The sequence below is a fragment of the Carassius auratus genome, chromosome 4 (assembly GCF_003368295.1).
Source record: "Carassius auratus strain Wakin chromosome 4, ASM336829v1, whole genome shotgun sequence".
NCBI classification, from domain to species: domain Eukaryota; kingdom Metazoa; phylum Chordata; class Actinopteri; order Cypriniformes; family Cyprinidae; genus Carassius; species Carassius auratus.
Genome location: NC_039246.1, coordinates 22,391,799 through 22,414,375, shown reverse-complemented (window position 1 = coordinate 22,414,375; position 22,577 = coordinate 22,391,799). Strand labels below are relative to the sequence as shown.

At 33.8% G+C, this 22,577-nt stretch overlaps 1 protein-coding gene and 1 long non-coding RNA gene across 4 annotated transcripts in view; one reads left to right on the top strand and one right to left on the bottom strand.

Annotated features, from left to right (window-relative positions):
* The window catches only part of LOC113062970 (transmembrane protein 178B-like), an 81,448-nt gene that overhangs the window by 26,425 nt on the left and 32,446 nt on the right, over positions 1–22,577 (bottom strand). For both annotated transcript variants that reach the window (XM_026233086.1, XM_026233095.1), the window contains one exon: positions 13,574–13,687. In XM_026233086.1, coding sequence (XP_026088871.1) covers positions 13,574–13,687 — 114 coding nt within the window. The remainder of the gene's footprint in view (positions 1–13,573; positions 13,688–22,577) is intronic.
* The window catches only part of LOC113063052 (uncharacterized), a 57,186-nt gene that overhangs the window by 19,347 nt on the left and 15,262 nt on the right, over positions 1–22,577 (top strand). The window lies entirely within an intron of this gene.

Sequence of the window (22,577 nt, the reverse complement as noted above, 5' to 3'; positions counted from 1 at the left end):
CGGGTAGAAAGCAGTGGGGTCGTTCAGGAAGACTGTCTGACACGTGCAACACATTTATTGATGAAGATGATCACTAAGTGGAGAAGCAGTATCACAACAATTGCCATCAGATAGCTCACACGCAGTGCCACATTTCTCCAAAGAGCTCCTTCACAGCCTGGACATTGTGTTCTGCCAGCCATATTCATCTTTTGAATGAAAGTCATGAAGTTCAGCGACTGAAACGGTCACATTTTGAGAGTTGGGGCTGATTCTCATAATTACCATGACAGCGTAATGGCCCTCATCTATGCTCAATATATAATAGATTCCTATATACTATAATCAGCCTCAGTCTCAGCACTGAAACGCATCATTAGCACCTATTTCTGTGATGGTTTACCCACAGCGTCCACACCCCATCATGATGAAAATTCAGATATTATCAGTTAAAACCCCTTTATAGTACACAGTGCAAACACACATCTAATGCCATTAGAGATAATGCCAGACACGAGAGCACTGTTTGCTTTACATACATTTACATACCTAGCTCCAATGAACTACAGTGCTCGATAGCATTGTTATTAACCCTGCTGTTAGTGCACTGAATACTGGTTTTACAAGGGCCATTCTGAGAATTAGATTTTTATTTTATGAAGAAAACTTAACCTATATGTGGTGATTGCACTTGGAGGATGGGTTACATGCCAAAGTTTGATATCAAGGCTTGTGGGTTTGTTCACTACACTAAATAACATTTATATTATTATTTTAGATAAGTTAAGTGTATTCAAATAGTATCCGCGACAAATAAAAAGTTATTATAAAGTTCAAGTTATTATAAAGTTGAAGTCTGGTTGATTACTGATAATATTTAATAACTCTGAAGATTTCAAATAAAGCATTAAAATGGACTAATGATGTCTATAAAATGCCTTTAGTATTCACTGGTCTGCAGCATCTCTGTGCTGGTGTTGTTCGGTGAGGACAGAAATGTTTGTGTATCTTCTCTCTCTCTTCAGTGCTTTAAGAGAATAAGCAGTGTGGGGGTTGCAGAGCCAACACATGGCACACCTCCAGCTCCCTTCTCTTACTCAGACAGTTTCAGGCAATGCACACACACACACACACACACACACACACATGCTGCTTTCTCGTCCTGCCTTTCCCAGGAACATTCAAATCTGTATGCTGCTTTCTTACAGGAAGGAACCAAACTTCTGCAGCTCTGAAAAATTCAGCTTAAACTCAGTTTTACATTTTGAAACTCTATTAATACAGCATGTCAAAATATATAGGAGCGTTCTTGATGGATTTTGCATCTGGGATGGAGTTATTTAGCAGTCTGGACCTCTCAGGAGGACCGAAGGCTCTGTTATGTGTCACATGTAATGGATGTTTATTTCTCCTGCTTTGTCTTCATGTTTTAACACACGAGACTTACACTTTATCAATGCCAGGCTCCAAGGTGACTAAGGACATGAAACTAGAATATAAACCACCTGATTTGTCGTTAAACTCCATAACCAGCAGAAGTTAATATGAGTATAGTGCTGTTGTCATGTTCTCAAAATAATTTGATCACCATGATTATATTTATTTTATTGTATATTTTATTATTTATTTACTTTATGCTTATAAGCATATATTAAGTAATCTGTTGACTTTATTTATATACTATAAAATAAATATATTTTCTATTTCCTTTTTATACTTTGTGTAATTATGAAATCATTCATTAAATGATTTCATAATTGCACTCAAAGTATAAAAATGTATTTTATAGTCATTATTCTTATTTCAAATATATTTTAAATATATATATTTTTTACATGTATTCTGTACAGTGTTCTTTACTACACATTTATTTTGCATTTATGTATTTTTATATATGTATACTCTTATTACTTATTATTTATTAGATATAATAAATCGAATTAATTATTTTAAATAAAAATAGTATTCATGGATTTAGTATAATTTACTACAAAATTTCATAACCATTTATTTATTTAATAAGTTAGTTTAGTTAGTTAAAATATTTATCTTAAATATAATATAATTATAACATTTCTTTATTTTATTATTTATGTACTTTTTATGGATACATTCAGTGTACTGTAATTCCTTAAATTGTAATAATATTTTGGAATCAAATGTTTTATTAATAAGTTGATGCTATTTATGTTATTTTTTAAAATATACTATAAATATATTTATTTATTTTATTTTTATTTAGCTTTTAATGCATAAATACACTGTGGTTTAAAAGACCAAACAACCCGATTTTAAAAACAAATTTACCCCGAAGATATTTTAGGATTTCCAAAAATGAAATATGTAAAATAAAGAAAAATGATGACATAACAAAACTAAGAAATGCCAGATTGAGTGCAACTGTCATTAAAGCAAAAAAAACAACTTCATCTTTTCACTCAGATGTATTATTTGATTTTATTAGCCTAATGTTAGTGTAATCTATTAATACTGGCATCATAAACACATAACAAGTTTCAGATATGGGTGTACTGTATTTAACTTGATCACAATTTAATAAACACCTTGTAAATTAATAATTGTAGCAGTTATTCAAACAGCAAATAAATGTATATAGAGAAAATGCAAATAGATACATTTTTTACTAACTGTCTTCGATATTTGGACCCATTTATGGCGTGCTCAGATCTGAATTATTAATTTAGGTGACTGGGCGCCCCATAGTTACTTACTCATGCTTACTAATATGTTGATTGTGACAGACAGTGTTGCTCCAGGGAGAACAGCTTTTACTTTAATGCAGTGCTGTGCGCCATTGTGAGTTTGCCTGGCAAAATGGGGTCAAAATGTAATTCTACTGTTGGAATGTTAAGTACGGATTGGCTTTTGGATCTGTAAAGACTGGATTCTAGGGCTAGTTAGTCACCATCATCACTACATGCTGGGAGAAATGTTGGTTTACCGCTCGGTCCCTCTGAGGTAAAGCTGAAGAGAATGAAGCTATTTTTGAGGCAGAGAGAAACGTTCATGCATGGCAAAAAGACGGATTATCCATACAGACAAATATAGAGATGTATCAGGTGGATTAACAACAGTGATTATGCTGAAAATGCGCTGCCAAGCACGCTGATTTGGTGAAACGCCCTTTTCAATCACTGCTTTCTGTTTAACAAGCAGCTCTTTTGAATGTTCTGTACTTTCAGCCTTTGTTTCTTTACTTGATGTATTTGGTCCTTGGAGTAAGAATGGCTACAAAAATGAGAAGGATATATGAGAAAAACTGTCAAGAATATATTTCTCCACAAAATCAAAATCAAAAGTACATTTTTACTGAAAGCCACCATTACGTTTTATATATTTTATATATATATATACATTAAGATTCGATTTTTATGACAATTAAGCATTAAATAGTTACTGTTTTTGATCATTGCAGTAATTCCAGTTAAAAATGGAATTAAAACAAATTACAATAGTATTTCTTATTCCACTGGAAAATTTATGTATGTATTACCTTAAAATGATGAGAATTTGGAAGGAAAATTGATATAATTGTCATGAAATGTCATGCAAAACTAATCTTAATAGTACTAAACAAAAGTTTAATCTGTACAGAATGAAAAATCTAATGAAAATTATTTTGATGTGGGAGTGAGATGACCAGGACATCAAAAATTGGACACAATTTATTTATCTATTTATTATTATATTATACAATATATTATGCATATTATACAATTTATTATTTATTATACATTTTTTAACATTATTTTGTGATTAAATGTATTATTAAAACTTTGACTTATTTATTTAAGCAACTTTTTTTTTAAATATACTACAAATAAACAATTATTACTTTTTTAGTATTTATCTTTTTATAAATGCATTTAGTGTAATGTAAAAAGCCTGAGACTTCAAGATTTGAAATATAAACCTGGTTTTGTTTTAGGATTTCCAAAAGTGAAAAAATGTAAAAGAAACATAATGACACAACAGGAAAAAAAAAAGTAATCTTGAGTGTGGTTGTCATTAAAGCAAAAGCTGGACGTTACTAAGCCCAAAAACTAATGAATTATGAAATTCGCATTTCAGTTTTCTGAATTCAACTTTTCACACTGTGTTTTTCATAGGGCCGGGACTCGATTAAAAAAATTAATCTAATTAATTAGAGGCTTTGTAATTAATTAATCGAAATTAATCGCATTTTAATCGCATATAAATATTTGACCTGAGAACAGTGAGAAGTAATTTTTTTCACATGGATTTATAGTATACCATTGAATAATGACTGAATACATAAGCTTAAGCAACAAAATATTGTTTATTTTGTTCAACCAAGTCTAGCAGACCAGTGCAATTTTTGCCATTAAGTGTAGCAATAGCATATTTAGAAACAATTTAGAAATAGTACATTTCAGAAATTCAGGAAGCTTATAGGTGCTGGAACCTTCTGTAAAGTGTTTTTTAAGTAAAACACAAGACTGTCAATTACATTCAGAACATTGGAAACACTGACTATTAGAAAACATCTCTCTGTTGCTTCAGAGGCCATAACATACTAAGTCCAACTCTCAATAACCTTGGCCAAAACAATAAAGAGTTCAACATAAACTGCCAGTTGCACCAACAAAATAATACATAGTTCACGTCCACGCTAGCTGCTATATGTTTTGCGTTGAGATGATACTTGAGGCTCGTCGATGTGCTGCAGTGATATGCGAACGCTAGTTGGTGCTTCAGTATAATCGGTCCGTCGAAACGCATCCAGTGAGAAACGTTCCGCGGTGCAAAAATACGTTATTAAAAATGCGGGGAATTTTTTTTCTGTAATTAATTAATCTTAGTTAACGCGTAATTTTTTGTGTAATTAATTAATCTCAATTAACGCGTTAAAGTCCCGGCCCTAGTTTTCCACAAGATTCACTTAAAAAATAAAAATCTGAATTAATTTTACCAAAATGCCATGTGCTTAAATTCAAAGTACAACCAATTTGGGAAAATAATGTTGAAATGCAGTGAAAGATGTGACTGGATTTTAATCAAGCCATTAATGCTGTGTACGTGCACACCTATTTTTATGGAGAAAACATAATCTTAGGCCTCTGAAGTGCTCGATACATCCCTTGCTTTCCACTGCGTCAGTTATGGAAGGACCATTAGAGCGTTTGTCATTAAAGTTCTCCCAGTGAAGCGTTTAATGAACTGAGAGCTGCAGCTCCAGTCCAGCAGTTCAACTAATCCAGGAAAGTCTCTATGGATGCCATCACCTACAGCAACAAAGCCAGAGGCTGTTCTCTTGTGGGACAGAGAAGGCATATACATGCTCAGTTATAATGTCCTCACCCATCCCTCCCCTTTTTAATTGGCTACGGTTCTCTGTTCTCCTGTGTGTGCTAACCTAGGGGACAGGAAGTTCTCCCTGTAGAACAAGAGGGATTCAGAGACGGTTCCTGGATCAGTTAAGGACATCATAGCAGATGTAGAGCCAGTAGAGTTTAACAGTGATCACCCAATTTACAGTGGTATTTGTTCCGGATGTATTTTTCCCATTCATTTTTATCATTCCACCAGGAGTACCACAACCACACCAACCAGCTGTGAGATGAATTGCAATATTACAGCATTTAATTTAAATCTAAAAAAGTATTTCCAAATCTGAAGAAGAAGAAAACAAACAAGCTTTTATGAGCTAATGACTTATGAATGGCAATCAATTTAAAACGTCATTGATCGTTTTTGTGTGGTTTTTTGTTATCTGTATATAATCAAGGATATACTATACAATGCAATATATAAATAAAAGTTTTTTATTTTTTTGAGAGTGTGGTAAATGCATTTGATTACATCACTCAGTGGGGCTTAGTAGTTGTTGCTTCTGTGGAAACAGTGATTGGCTGATCCATTTTTCACATAGGTTTTTTTTAAAAAGCCTTTGTTAAAGCATTATAAGCCATGAACTAAACCACACGGACCATCAACTACAAGGATAATTATAACATTGTAAAAAAAAATGTTTAAGCAAAGATTATTTGAAAATTGGACAAAGGTACAAGACTAAGTACTCAAAGGCTTTAATGAGGAAAATAACTACAATTCCATTGTGAATGACATACTCAAATTAAATCGATGGAATATAACATATAAAGCTAATAATTGAAGTTTTTAGTTGTATCTATAGAAACAATATTTTAAGTCTGTTGTTTAATATTTAAGTATTTTGAGAGTATACTGAGACTGGCTTGATTGTATAATTTGCAGTGCTTCACTGAAATGGGTGGCGTTTAAGATCTCTTGGCCCAGTTTGTTTGCTGCAACTCTCTGATTGCTGGAATTTTCTGTATAGCGTCATTGGTGGATTTCATAACACATTCTGCTATTAACGTGATTATTTTAAAAGTTAAAGTAAGTGGAACTAGCATGAACAAAAGGGTGCAACAAAAGCATATACAATTGATTAGTCCAAAACATACTTTTAAAATATTGACACTTAGTTTTTAAATAATCTTTGTCGTCTTGGAAATGGACAAAAAAATATTGATGACTCATCCTGCACCTCAGACTTTTTTGTCCAATCAAATGTTCAAAAAATCTCCCTTCATTATGACTATGATGTAGAGGACCTAAAGCCAATGGGCTTTTCCGAATAACATAAAACATGTCTTACCATTTCATGGCAAATTGAAACACTTACTTGTGGCTTACACAGAAGGTCATATCATCTCAAATCTCATGGCAAGTCTATCAAGTTTTAAATATTACTGTTAAAAATCATTTTCTTTATCTAGACCACTACTGTAACCCCACCATTGGGGATGTATTGTTGAAGGAATGAGAACCTCAAGGATACAGCTTTGTTTGCATTTGAGTTGAAAAGCATGATGTTGCAAAAGAAACGCATTGCCACCAAGACACTGTGCGGCGTTCAGATTCTTGACCTTGACAGCCTACTCCTACTCTGCAAAAAAGAAACAGACACGGCCTGCAGTGTGACCATGTTTTTATCTTGTCACGATTTTTGTGCCATAGGCCTTTGTGATGAATTCATGGCCTAATTTAATCTGCAACTACTAAACGCTACAGTTTAGAGCAGCCAGAGAGTGATTCAGTTGCCTCTGTATGACTGAAGAGGAAACAAAAGAGCCCAATTTATCAGAATATACAGTAATCTGGCCAAATTTTTTTCACTGAAAAAGACAGTAGCTTTGGATGTCTGGAACATGCAACCATTGTATACATTATGCAAGCTTAGTGCATAGAGAGTTTTAATGGTGAAGTGTGCCATTTTTAATGCTACTATTTAGGTTAGAAATTCTGTATTTGTTATTTTTTTTTATAAATTGCATGATGATTTTTTTGATGATTTTTTTGGGCAGTACAAGCTTATTACCTATACTTAAGTATGGAGATTATTCTCTGTTTTTAAACCATGTTATTGATCTGATTCTACACAATATTTTGGCACAGCAAGTGTAAACAGCAATTGCAATAGTATGGCAGTTTTCTCTCCATCTGAACTCTGAGATCAAAGTAAGCCGCTGATTTGTGGCCAATGGGCAACTTCCACTCGGCCATCCGTAGACTAATCACTAGGCGGCCGTCTGACAGATTACAGCCCTTCTGGATGTGGCGGTCACAGCCAAACCCACAGGGAACTCTGCCTAATCTGAAATGCCCCGTGAGCATAATGTGTAAAGTCCATTGATCTACAGTAGTGCTCTAAGCTTTGCTCTTGTTATATTTTATATTTTCCTGTTCATTTACAGTCTGTTGATCGTATTACCCATCAATCATCCAGAAATGGGGTGTTGATGCGACGCGTTCTGCCATTCAGTTGTCTGTTGAGGATGTGGTGCGTGAGTGTGGATAATTGCGAGTCAAAATGGTGCAATCTATAAACTGCCAGGACAAAGAACTCACAGTTTGTAATTAATAGCAAAGGGATTAACAAACTCATATTACATAAATGGGCTTGTGGATATCTCAGCTGAATTGTTAATTTTTAGGCGGCAGTTTTGTCTTGTTGGTGATAAAAATAAACTGCATTGTTCAGGATTCTATAAACAACTCCAAAATGACCAAGGTCTTTACACGTGTTTATGCAGACAAGGTTATCTGGTACAGAGAGGATTATGGTTGTAAATAAAGCTTTGAATAATGTGAATAGTACGACGGGATGTTTGGTGCCTGATAATGCCACATTTATTTACCGCTTTTCTCACGTGTCTGTTTTCATCCATAAAACACATCTTCAAGTTTGCAAGGTGACATTTGCACTACTAATGGACTTCTTATTCTCATTTAGGTTTTATTTTGTTTCAGGTGGAATTAGGAAACCAATTCTCATTCTACAACCTTTACAATTATGTTTCATGTACCAAAATAAAAAAATCTCAATCCAGGCACACTGGAAATATGTTTCCAGGTCAAATGAACGCTTGAGACAGTAAAACATCAAAAAAAGAAAATAAAGTATGATTCCTTTTCACACAAATTATGAATACATGTGAGATTATCGATGAAGAAATATTTGTTTTGGCATAGGTTCTTGCACAATACTATGTCCTGACCTCCTGTAGCACATGATTTGTAAACTAATGCTTTTTGATGTTTACATCACATCACCAGTTCCATATGTATGGCTTTTCTAACATAGTAAACTTGCTAAGTAGCTCCCTCGGAACAGCATTGCAATTGTGATACGAAGCGTAAAGTCACAATTAAAGAGCTCAAAGACTTATACAAGCAAGTTAAAATGGCTTGGGTGCTTTAGCAAATGCATTTTTATCTCAAGTTTGCATTTGTTAAGACTATCGGTTAGGATTACAGTAGGGTTTAGTGTGGGTGGTTCTGTATTTTTAAATGCGCGCATTAACCCTTTTAGCACCACTCGCCAGACATTTAATTCTCAACAGCCCAAATATGTACAATTTTACAAAAAACTGACAATTTCCATTCCCTGAACGTTTCACTTTGTTGCAAAAAGCCGTGCAAAAAGCAGTGCACTTCATTTTACAGAAATGTCACCACAGGTACACATTTCCAATGACCCTGATGGACAAAAAGTCCTGCTCCACTTTTTTTATGTTTACAGCACACTACAGAAGTGATATATGTCACAAATTCTGCTTCACCCTCTGCTCTGTCAACATGCAATTACATATACTATCATTTAGTGTATCTTAGCTCCTTGACTGCTGAATGAAAGAGGTCAACAAAAGCTCAGAGTCTCTTAATGTCAGATTGGCTATTGATGGCTCACCTACAACGGAGGAAAAGGTCTCTCAGCTTTTGAAAGAAAATATAATGATCATGGATGTCAAAATGCCAAATCGCAGTTGAGAGATTTCTCAACTGCTCCCTCTGCTCCTGTAATGGCGTCCTTGTTCATGTCAGACCCAGATAGTGCACGGTGACACCTTTTCCAATTTCCATTTATTATTGCCTAGACACATGGAAATGTCTTATCTAGAGATGAGATCTTATCTTATACATCAGTAGTGTACAGAGATTGAACGCTGTGTCGTGGTCACATTCAACGTCCATTTAGTGCAATAAACACAATGAAGGTTAATGCTCAAGCAGTTTAAATGTGCGTACAGAGATGATACAAATTGCTCCATCCCACCTTAATAGTGTCTGATTACAGAAGTGACAGTTAATTACACTTATTTCATTTCCTCTGCATATCCCACTCTGGGGTAAAGACTAAATTACCGCTTAGGATGTTATTATGTCATTACAGGTCCTGTTTTTAGCAGGGTCCCAAGACAAAATTCATCAAGCTATCAAACAAACGTTTTGCTTAAGAAACAACTTCAGTAAAATATGTAACTTTAAAAGGATAATTCACCCCAAAATTAAAATTCTGTCATTAATTACTCACCCTCATGCCACTCCAAACCCTTAAGACCTTTGTTCATCTTGGTACAAAAATTAAGATATTTTTTATTAAATCCGAGAGCTTTTTAGGCCCTGAAGACTGACACGGAAGAGAAGAAATTGCTTAATAAATGTATTTTTGTTTTATTTGCACACAAAAACTATTTTTTAAGCTTCATAAAATTAAGGTTGAACCACTGATGTCACATGGATCATTTTAATGATGTCCATACTGCCTTTCTGGGCCTTGAACACGTCAGTTGTGTTGCTATGCAGGGTCAAAAAACTATTTTAGATTTCATTGAAAATATCTTAATTTGTGTTCCGAAGATGAACAATGGTCTTACGGATTTGGAAAAACATGAGATTTTGGGTGAACTGTCGTTTTAAAGTAGTATGAGCTGTCAAGTTTTAAAACACTTTTGCCACTATAATATAATGCCATTGTTTAATCTTCATTTGGGGCTTTTTTGAGCTAATGATACCAATATATATGATTTTATTATTATTATTATTTATTAAAATGAACTGCAATATCAATATATAGACTGCGTTTCATTTAATAAATTTGATATTTTTTTAATTAATGTTTTTTAAATTAAATAAAATTTGATCTGATTATGTGATGTGACTTATTGTGTTTAAATTAATTTATTAATTCAACTACAATAATATTTTGATTCATGTTTTCGTTTTTGTTTAAAAGTATTGATGTGATTCATTGAATTAAATTAAATCGGTATATACATATTTTAAATACATGAATACTTTTTACATTTTAATTTAATTAAAAAATATTGATATGTGATTAGTTGATTGATATTTAAATCTCATTTAAACCCTTTTAATGAATACATAAATTTACTCATGTAATTAAAATCAATTATTGACGTGATTATTTGCATGATGTGTGTTTAATTGCAATTAATTTAATTAAACATATTAAGTATATCATGTAATTGATTGGTTTACATGAATATATTTAATGATCTAACCATAATAATTGACTAGTTCTATAAAATCCTTCTGATTTTTTTCTTCTTCTACTTTTTTTTTGGCTATTTAAATCCAATGCTTGACTCTCTTTGGTCTCTGAAGCACTAAGCAGTTTCTGAGTTGAGTGCACCGAGATCTGGAGGATTTGGAAACCAAGATCATAATTCACCTCTTTGGGCACCTTTACGCATCACGGCAGATTATTTCCTGTCATGTTCATTGACAGCTTCCTGCTGCTCATTTTTGGTGCTTCCTTTTGATCTTACAAAATCCCTAAGCTGCTAAAGTTACTGAACCAAGCCATCTTCATCCAAAGCCAAAACGCAAAAAGCATTTTCAGTTTTGAGCTGAATGTACCGTCCATGGCTAAAACAAGTGATTTTGGCTTCGGCTGAGTCAAAACTTTTGCTTTCATATTCCATATAATAGAAGTTGCGTCGTCTTTTGTGACTTTCTTGCTGGTATAGTCAGTTTCCTGGTGTGTTGACTGACAAGTACAAATGAGTGTTGTGTATATCCCACAGCCTTCTGAAGTCTTGCTGATGTCACTCGCGAGCAGATAAGCTTTATGAGAGCGCAGGAAATGTTCTAACCTCGCTTTGTTCAATTTCACACACTTTATGAAATGTCAGGTCTCAGTTCTCATCCAAGCGAGACGCAAACAAAAACAATACAAGCTGCCATGACTCTTGAGCGTTTCCTGTTCTGTTGATTCTAGACATCACAACAAAACACAAGCTTTGATCTCACGCCTTCACCAGTGGCCGGTTGAGACATCTAAGAATTCCTTTTGAGCCTTTTTTGGCAGTGTTACCCAGGTTCAGACCCATTTCCCAGACAGTACTAGAGTAAATTACTTCTCAATGTCCACTAATGGAGAGTTCTTGACCTCTCATGAGATCAATTTGGCACTCAATGGAATCAAAGCCTTAAATGCCATGTCTATAGTTAATTCTTTTTTTCTGTTTACATTTAAGGTTCTCTCATTAAACATCTCAGCCTGACCTTAACCGAGAAATTGACCCTTCCGTGTCTTTCCTTACAGTTTAGGTCAGAATTCTTGGATCAAATAACAGACACACTAAATACCATGTGATCATGTTTTAATCTAGGCTCAGGCTGTGTATGAGAAGTATTTTAACTAGAGATACACAATATATATTAGATCGTATTAGTGATCAGTTGATATTAGGTGTCTCTTTATTGGATATTTAATTATGCATCCTTATTTCCTTTAATTTAAACATTGATTACCGATTATTATTATATAGTATACAAGGTGTATGTAAAGTTTGTGGCCACTGGCCAGTCAAATTTTAATATTTTTCTTCAGTAAGGATGCATTAAGTTGGTCAAAAATGACAAAATTACATGATTTTACATCTTTAAAGAGACATTTCATATAAAAAAGTTTTTACTTTCTCGTGAATTCTGGAAAAACTTTTCCTATATTTAATGAAAACATTAAGCAGCACAACTGTTTTAAAATTTGATAATAATAGGAAATGTCTCTGTCTTCATCACAGTGGTAAATTACATTTGAAAATACATTAATACATTATCAACAGTTGTTATTATAAAGCATAAAAATATTTCACAATGTTAATGTTTTTCATTTTTATTTTTGATCAAATTAATGCTGCCATGTTGAACAAAAGTTAAAATAAAATAAATAAATAAAATAAATAAAAATCTAACTAACCCCAGACTTTTGAACTGTAGCATATATTAATTTATTCAAAATTAACACAACTGATTTTGTCTTTTAGTATTTTATTTTCAGTTCATTTGGAGGAAATAGAAACATCAGCTATTTATTAGTTATATTATGGCTCATAACTCATAACATAAACTGTAACTCCATCAGCAAGATTTCTTGCTGGGGTCAGGGGTCAAACTTTGATATCAAAAAGTGAATTACAGGATTACGGGTTCACTTGAACCAGATACTGTGCACAAAATAGAAACCGTAAGAAATGTTGGGTACCAAAGAAATCTTTCATCTGTTGCACTTGACTGCACTGAGAGCGGTCTCTTTCTTGCAGTGTCATTTATGCATCTCTGCTTTCATAGTCCTCCACGTTGAAGCTTTGGAAAATGAGGAAAAAGAGAGATGGAGGTGTAGATTCTGGTGGGTTTTGGGGTTAAATGGTATATATAGCACATTTAATAAAACCTCAAGAGGAGGCATGTTTAAAAATCTGTGAATAATGGGCTTTCCAGTTTTGCTCAGATTTTTGTGGGTCAGGTTGCGCACTAATACTCTGTATTCCCCCATTTTTTCCACCACTTCTCTATAAGCATCTTCATAATTTCCTTTTTATATGGGGAGGGTGGAAACCAAGCAAAAGTGGGTCAACAAGGTACATCTGACTTTGAGATATGTACCCTACTTCCTCCTTCCAACCTTCCACAAACCAACAACAAATCACCTTATCTTTTGGTCTACTGAGAGCTTGCCCAAAATAATTTAATGAAACTACAACATGTTTCACTCCAACTTCCATATCTGGTTTTGACTAGATATCAGCAAGTAATATGTCTGAGTAAATGAGATCACTAGGTCAGACATGATTACTGTTTGTCAGTTTACAAAGTGCTTGTCTCAGCACTAAAGGTTAAAATATACACTGATTTGTATAAATGTAACTTAGTCAAGCTAGCATGGCAGTTTAAGATATTAATCCATAAGTTATTTAAAGCAAGGAAAGTTACTCACGCAGAGAGTGCCACTCATCCTGACGAATTGTCTTGGTGATGTTGTAAGAGAGATTCTTGGGTATTGCAGCCGAGGAGTAGTGGTACTTGATATAGGAGCATCTTGCAATGGACCCTGCAAGTAGAAAAGGAAAAAACAGTTTACTATAATCCCAGAAACATGTTTATAATAAAAAGTTAAAGGAATAATTCACCCAAAAGTGAAAATTTGCTAGTGGTTTTCATGCCCTCAGATCATCCAAGTCCATTCAAAATTTAGCATTATATCACTTGCTAACCAATGAATCCTCTGCGGTGAATGGGTACCATCAGAATGAGAGACAAACAGCTGATAAATGCACAGTATGTAATCCACAAATAATCAGCATGACTCCAATCCATCAGTTAACCTCTCGTGAAGTGAAAAGCTAAGTATTTGAAAGAAACAAATCTAGAATTTAAACAATTGCTTCTGGCCGAAATACAAGATTAATGCTTCCTTCAATGAAAAACGCCATCCCTTGTTATCCCATATATCAAAATACTGATATATATTTGTCATTTGGATGGCAATATTAAATATTTTCAGTATATTTGAATTTTTGGGTGAACTATACTTTCAAGTGAATTATGTCTATAATGCTAAGAAATGTAATGATCCTTCAGTATATTGTACTGACAAGTACAACAATAGTCTTGATTTAAATAGAGAAACATTTTTTAGGCATGTATTGCACAACACGCTCCTGATTTTCACTTCACTGTATTTAGCACGATCAGAATACAAATCTTCACACCTTCGATTTCCTTCTTTCCTTCTCTTTGAGAAAGAAAAGATCTCATTTTTAGCATCCCAGGAGGCTTTTTCAACATTTACAAAGTAGTGTGATTGTGTTTCTCTTTGTTTCTAATCAAACGGCGGTTTCCTGTAGCCTGTCACATTTGAAATCCTTTTTCTACAGTGTACTTTGAGGCTTTCTGGTTGACTTGCACAGCATATCTCTCAAGCTTTGGGGAATGAGATATGTCACATAGTGTCTGAAATGATTTAATTTGGGAGCACTGTGAAGTGCGTTTGTGAATGATATGGCCTTTAGAATGAGGCTTGCACACATCCTCCCCTTTAGACAGGAATGATGTGCTCATGTGTCTTCAGAGCTCATGCACATTAACTGATCAGCAGTGAAAAATGGCTGACAAAGATAATGATACATATTTCTGAGTCCTAACGGGTACATGCCAGCAATCATTCCAGCTTGCACTATTGTCCAGGATATCATTTCCTGTTGATTATGAAACTCTGCAGATAGAAAATGGCAGCCTATATCAGCCAGAAAAGAGAATTATAGTCCCAATGCTCGACTCTGTCTTCCATTATCTCTTTCTTCCAGGAACAGCTAGACCAGCTAAAATCTCTGTTGTGTTACCAAGAGAAGGTCTAGTGTCATATTGAGTACCAAATCATTACACAAGTTGAAAATGGATGCGATAGCAGTGGATCTTTACTAATGTGACTGTAACCAGATTTACTTTACAAAAATGTGTGTGTACACGTGGTAATTCTTTAGCTTAGGGTCCAGTTCTCATTAATTAGTTGCTTATTAGCATGCATATTACTAGGATTTATTTTAATACTTACAAAGCACATATTCATTCCTTATTCTGCGTGACTTTCTTTTAGATCCATTAATCCTACCACATTCCTAAACCTAACTTAACATCTTAATAACTATTATACAGTAGCTAGATAGATAGATAGATAGATAGATAGATAGATAGATAGATAGATAGATAGATAGATAGATAGATAGATAGATAGATAGATAGATAGATAGATAGATAGATATTACAATCTAATTATTAATGTACAATATTAAATTCTACTAATTAGGGCCCAAGCCACTAGGGGTGTAGGGCCTTATTGTTTTCCTAGGGATTTTTTTTTTCAACTGACTGGACTTTTTGGGAACCTTAATATGCTTTTGTGAAAAAACGCTTGCTGTGGAATTTGCCATACTCCTAGGGTTTTCATCCAGTTGTCACCTAACTTGCGCAACATGATCACAAGACATAGGGCATGCTAAATTGCAAATTTTTATATCTTGGATGGTTTGGCTGTGGAGGGGTGATGCATTTATGAAGAAAAAAAATAAGAAAGAGGAAGTGCTTAACAACTTTTGCATATATTGTCTTGTTTTTTATCAAACTTCAGCATTCCTAATGCCACTAGGGTGATGATTGCGCTCATGGCTTGGGCCCGTCATTGCTGCTTGCAGCTCTACTCACATGTACATTAATTTGAAATAAATTATGGAAACATTTTCTTTGTGTAGTGCCACAATATTTAAACTTTTTGGATTTTACAGTATCTGCTATTCAATTCCTTTCAACTGCTTGTATTCTCTGCAAGTTTAGCTGGTACACAAGTACCAGCAAGTAACAAATTTCATCATCAAACATGTCTCACGCTGAGTTTAACAAGTAACTCTACAAACTTCTCCTCTTACACTAGCTTGTAAGATAGATTGTTCTTGGCCCTGCGTATCCCTGCAGAGCAGAAGCCGATCGGGTCAGCGACCGAGTGTAAACTAAAACCATCTTTCTTCCAGGCTGACCAGACAGCAGTGTTCCTGGGTATAGATTTTTTGATGGCCAGCAATGCCTGGGAGAGCTGAATAGATTTTAAATATGCCAAAGAAAGCTAAAGGAATCACAGGTATTTAAGTGTCACTGGGACCATGGCACTTTGTTTAGTTTGAATGTATGACTCAAATATAAAGATGTTCAGTTCAGTTAGGGACATTGACTTTCATATCGTTTTAACATTGCAATGCTTGTCAAGTTGTTTTTATATGGCTTAACTGGCATAAAATATCTATTTACAGCTACACTCCCAGGATTTTCTGCAGTCCTGATACGAGCCAGTCAATAAAAGGTCAATTGGCTTCCCTTGATGCCTTGTGCTGTTAGCACAAGGACTGTTTTTGGTCATTTTTGAGTGCGTTTTTTTTTTTTTTTTTTTTGACAGCCTGTTTGATTAAATTTTTTCCTCTTGCTTATCAAAGTGTACTTGCTGTCTCCTTTATTTTATATATATATTATTATATTATATTATATTATATTATATTATATTATATTATATTATATTATATTATATTATATTATATTATATTATATTATATTATATTATATTATTATTATTATTATTATTATTGTTATTATTATTAGGGATGGCCTCTGATATTTATCGGCTGATTTTTCCTAAATTTACATCGGCATATCAGCTATATAAGGAACAAGGCTGATATAACAAACTGATGGTTTATTAATTAAATGCATGAAGGGACTGAGCTGTATAATGTCTGTTTTATAATCCTATAGCTGCTGTCTGCACGTTAATGCTAATCAAATAACAAAAGAGAAAAGACTGCACACTATTCCTGACTAAATATCTTTTGTAACTTTCATAAGTGGACCTCATATGAATGATGACCCAAACTTTACTGATGTTTTATTAAGTTTATTGCATCCTTTTTCACTCCAAAAAATCACCATAAGAGCTAAACAAAACACAGCACAAGAAGTGCACATTAAACTCTTTCTCTCAGTTGCATCATCATCATCAGCATACAGCGAATTACACAAAACACTTATTACAACTAACAGTAAACAAATATTTACAGATCTCATGCCTTTCCGGGGGGTGCTTAATAAACTGACAAACTTTAAATCCGAAGAACTGCGTCCTTTCATTACCCATATAGCTCCGTAGACTACAAAAAAAAACAAAAAAAGAAACAGTCAAAATAAGAGTACCACCTTAGTAAAGGAGATCTCATACATATATAAACTTGCAAAAAATATTAAAATGTATACAAAAACAAAAGTGGAAGTGACAAATATTGGTATCGGAAACGGCCAATAAGTGTCTGTTAAAATCAGTATCAGCGCCAAAAGATGCTATTGGTTCATCTCTAATATATATCTTGCCATCAAAATATATAGTATTTTGATCATGCCTTAAATGAGCAAAGTTCAAAATAACCTCCATTATATTATACTAGCATTTTATTGCTGCATTGTTATATATTCTAATGAACATGTATTGGATCTATTTAACATTCAGCAGGCCTACATAAATAAATATATACAGTATATACATATAAGCTAAATTCTATAAATAAATAAATAAATAATAGTATTATTAATAGCTATAGCATTTAGCCATGAAGCATCAGTTGAAGTTCACATCCGGACTCATAATGAAGAAGGGTGATTTAAATTCCTTTAAACGTGACCACCTAGTCTGAATATTTCAGAAACTGCTGATCTACTGCAATTTTTTTTGTGCAACCATCTAGGGTTTACAGAGAATGGTCTGAAAAAGATAAAAATATTCAGTGAGTGGCAGTTCTGTGGGTGAAAATGCATTGTTGATGCCAGAGGTCAGAAGAGAATGGACAGACTAGTTCAAACTGATAGAAAAGAGTAACTCAACAACCAACAACTTGTTACAACCGAGGCATACAGAAGAGCATCTCTGAACATACAACATGTCGAACCTTGAAACAGATGGGCTACAGCAACAGAAGACCACACCAGGGACCACTCCAGTCAGCTAAAAACAGGAAACTGAGGCTACAATTTGCCATGGGCTCACTAAAATTGAACAGTAGAACACTGGATTAAGGTTGCCTGGTCTGATGAGTCTGGTTTCTGATGAGACATAGGGGCAGAATTTGACTTAAATAACACGAAAGCATGGATCCGTCCTGCCTTGATGCTTTCATGTAAATATGGACCAAAATCTCTGATTAAGACAGGTCTGAAGGCAAAAGGCATCCATGTGTACATATATATAAAGAGAGACTCAGCAAGTACTATTTCTTTGGCAGACTCTCCGGTGCTGTCTGCTTTTCTGCTCATTGTACTAATCTAAAGTCTGCAGACAGGGATTTGGCAGACTGGAAGAGTCTTTTACTTATTTATGAATCTCCAGCCTGCCTTACTTTGCTTTAACTATCACAGAGTGGGAAAGTGCATTTGATATTTCATTTTTTTTTTCTGAAGGTTGAATTTGATGACTTTTTTTCCCCCGCAAGGGCATTTTCAGCTGTTTACTCCAGGATTAATCACTCCCATTATCCGCAGCTAATGTGTCTGCTCAGCCGAATTTCCAAATAAATAAATAAGTGCGTTTTAAATAATCCATTTGCGACACATTCCACACATTGCCAACCGAGGTGCGAATGCCCTGTCACAAAATTAATCACCCTTGAACCTCATCTTTGAAGTTCTTCTGGATTCTCTGGAATGTTTGCCAATGTCTTTGTCAATGATTCTTGAGCCCTTCGCTTCACCTTTCCCCTCCACTGGCCTAGTAATGAGTGAAGAGAAAAACCTATATCGACAACAACAGCTCTGCTCAACTTGAGGAAGGACTGTATGTCAATAAAGTCACAGATTACAAATACTATATTCTGATTTCTGACTTGGCCTGGGTCAATGACATGTGTCCAGTGTCCTCATGACATATAATCTGGATCAATGTTAGAATCAGAATCAGAATCAGAATGAGCTTTATTGCCAGGTATGTTTACACATACGAGGAATTTGTTTTCGTGACAGAAGCTCCGCAGTACAACAGAATGACAGCGACAGAACATAAAACACATAATAAAAGAATAAAAAATACAAATAAGTAGATAGTGAATGACAATATACAAATGACAATTGTAGGCAGGTATATTACAAAATGAAGTTATGTATGTACATATATATTGTGTGCAAAATTTAAGTGTATACTAAGTATGTGTGTTAGATAAATAAAGTGTATGTGTATATAAATATAAAGTGTAGTGTGTTCGCAGTTATGTGGTGTACTGTACCATAATAGCACTGACGTAGATGCAAAGTCACCACTGTTGTCGGTTTAATATTTATCTCCTCACTCTGCGAAATATACCAATTTGAAATTGGCACAGAGAGATTAATGTAACACGTTAATTTTGAGGTATTATAAGAGCAGAAGTTAATATCCTCTAACGGGTCATTTTAAAATCATAAGAATCGCAACAGTAAACAACACAACCATGTCTTATAATTAACACAATTCTTTATATATTTAATAACTCTGGATCCTTGTAGATATCCCCCTTGGAGGCTATAAAATTAACAAAATTGTTTATTTTTTTATTTTTCATAAATATTCAAGATAATTTATTTGCAGTAATGGCTGGCTACTAACTAAATCATTACATAAAGTGCATGAATTTATTATTTAGGAAGACTTAAGCAGTCACTATGCAAAAATATGCGACCATAAAATGCAACATTTGACGAACCAAAACTAAGTTTTATATTTAACTAAGAAATTAAATGTGTTATTTACATATTCAAGACTGCTTAAATTTCTTTATATTATAATGAATTATAATTGTAATTATGGCAAATTCAGTAAAAATATATTGGATATAATTTTCACATTTTAACAGTTTTCACTCAAGTGGTTTGGCTTTCTTTCCTTTCCTATTCTGTAAATATTTTTAAAAAATAATTTAGATATCTTTGACATTTATCTTAGTGTTTTTCTATTAATAATATATTAAGTTAATTTATTTTTAAATTGTATTTACATTTACATTTATTTAAAACTATTTTAATTTGTTTTTGTCTAGCAATAGTGATTGATTTATGTGAGATGAGAGAGACTATGAATTCCTCCTTTACTTTAGCAATCACTACAAAATAAATAAATAAGTAAACAATAAAATATTGACTGCATAAAGCAACATTTGACCAATCAGAATCAAGTATTCCACAGATCTGTGTAATACATTTATATAAACTTTTGATGGACTTCAAGTAATTGTACATCCCCTTAACATGAAGGGCAGTGCAAGAATTACTTAAAGACCACTTTATTAGAGGTCAGGCCAAATGTTTTATACAAAGCCAAAGAAAAAGGCATGTCAAAGTGTAGCGCTGGATTAATGCTGACCTCTCTGTCAGGAGATATTTGCTGTCATTGCCACTGACTCCGGCAGGACTGTACAGAAGCGAGGGCTATATCTGTTCCAGTGATGTAGTTGTTTGCTAAGCAGTAACGCAGTTGTGGAGGCGAGAGCGATCAGGTGCCGGGGCTGATGTGATGCTTTTCATATTTATTTCCATTAATCATAAACACTGCTGCCATGTGCTGCTATTCCCTTTGTTCAGTGGCGAGCATTAGTCATTTCTCTTTTCCTGTTGTCGTAGTGTTTGAGTCAAGTACACTGCCGAAGCTGCTTCACAGAAGAATGACAGATAGATTTTGTGTTTCTTTCTAATGATAGCCTATGTGATCTTCCCTTGTTCGCTGATACACTAAACAAATGCTTTTCAAAAATCATGATGCTTCATGAATCCTGAAATCTCATTGTGCGGGATCCCCTTCCTTAAATATAAAGGCATATATATATATATATATTTCATGTAATTGATGCCAAATATTAATTCATTGGATTATGTACTGTCAGTGTAGTGAAGCTACAAGACCATTTGAAAAATATTATAAGGAAACAGTTGTTTGGATTAAGTTTCCAGCCCTCTACCAAAGTAATGTACATAAACCTGAAGAGGAAAATTAATTTATATATTTAAAAAACTCTGGATCTCTGTAGAACTCTCCTTTGCAGGCTGAAATATTTGTATATTTGTTATGTTATTTAATCATATATTTTTTATTATAAATTCAACACTTAGTTTATATTTTAATTTAAATGTAATATTAAATTTTATTTCATAATAAATGAACAGCTACTTACCACTTAAGTAAATTATGTATATGAAATAATTATATTATGATATATTCAACTATTTTGTTTAGTTTTATTTTATTTTAGCAACACTGACCAGCTATTTATGTGAGATGTGAGAAAAAAGAAACCGTAGATTGCTGCGGGAGGCGTTGTTCAGTTTAGTGATCACTTTACAAAAATATTGGACTGCAGAATCTGACTAATCAGATTTATTTTCAAAATAATTTATTGAGCACTTTTCACAGTAAATATTGTTCTAGACTAGTTGTACATAAAATATTTTCTTATAAACTCCAGTGAGCAATATAACGTTTATGAGAACAGAAACAACAGAAAAGAGAAAACACTAGCTATTCGGCAAGATATACAAAAGTTTTTTAAATTCAAAATATAATAACTGTGATTAACACAATTTCCAACCAGTCTTTAGAAACATAATTGCAATGATAGTCAATCCTGTGTTTAATAATTCAGTCCATCTAATAGGCTATTTAAATAATAATTTCTTTTGCATTTTAAAAATTTTCCCCACTAGTAGTTACGTTTTATTTCCTCTAATTATATGGTGTTTTAAAAAAATCATGCAATTCTTAAGACATTGTGCTTGTGCAGACCTTTATGACATAGCAAAAGCTGAACAGAAGGCATGATATGAGTACTTTATCAAAGCTGGAGTAAGCCATTCTTGACGCTAACAGTCCCAGAGCGGCATTATCATCTAGCTGACTCATAGTGTTTGACCCGACACTCCACAATCTAATTATAAATGTGCCTCATGGTGGTCTCTGTCCTTATGATGAAGATAAAGGCTGGTGATAAAGACTGAGAGAGGCTTTTGGCATAACTCTGTCTATGAGTCAAGATTCTGCTCCACTCCACTCTGTGCAGTCACCCACATGCATATGGACATCAAAGATTCCTGTCATCATACAATCTGTTTTTTTATTCCCTTTGCCCCAGGGAGCATTAGCTGATATAATGCATGTGTGGCTTTATTATTTTTTAGTTGGGAAGCACAGTGCTAATGGCTGTGTACATTCGAGTTAATTTCCATTTTGTTAATTATTTTTATTGCAGTTTCTGTGCAAGCTAAGCGGCACATTCAGTGCACAATCTTCTAACAATAAAACCAGTGCATAAAAGTGTATTAAAAGTGTATAAAGAGAAATATGGATGTGTAATATTTTATTATGGCCACAAAATAAAAGAAAAAAAGATAGAATGTGA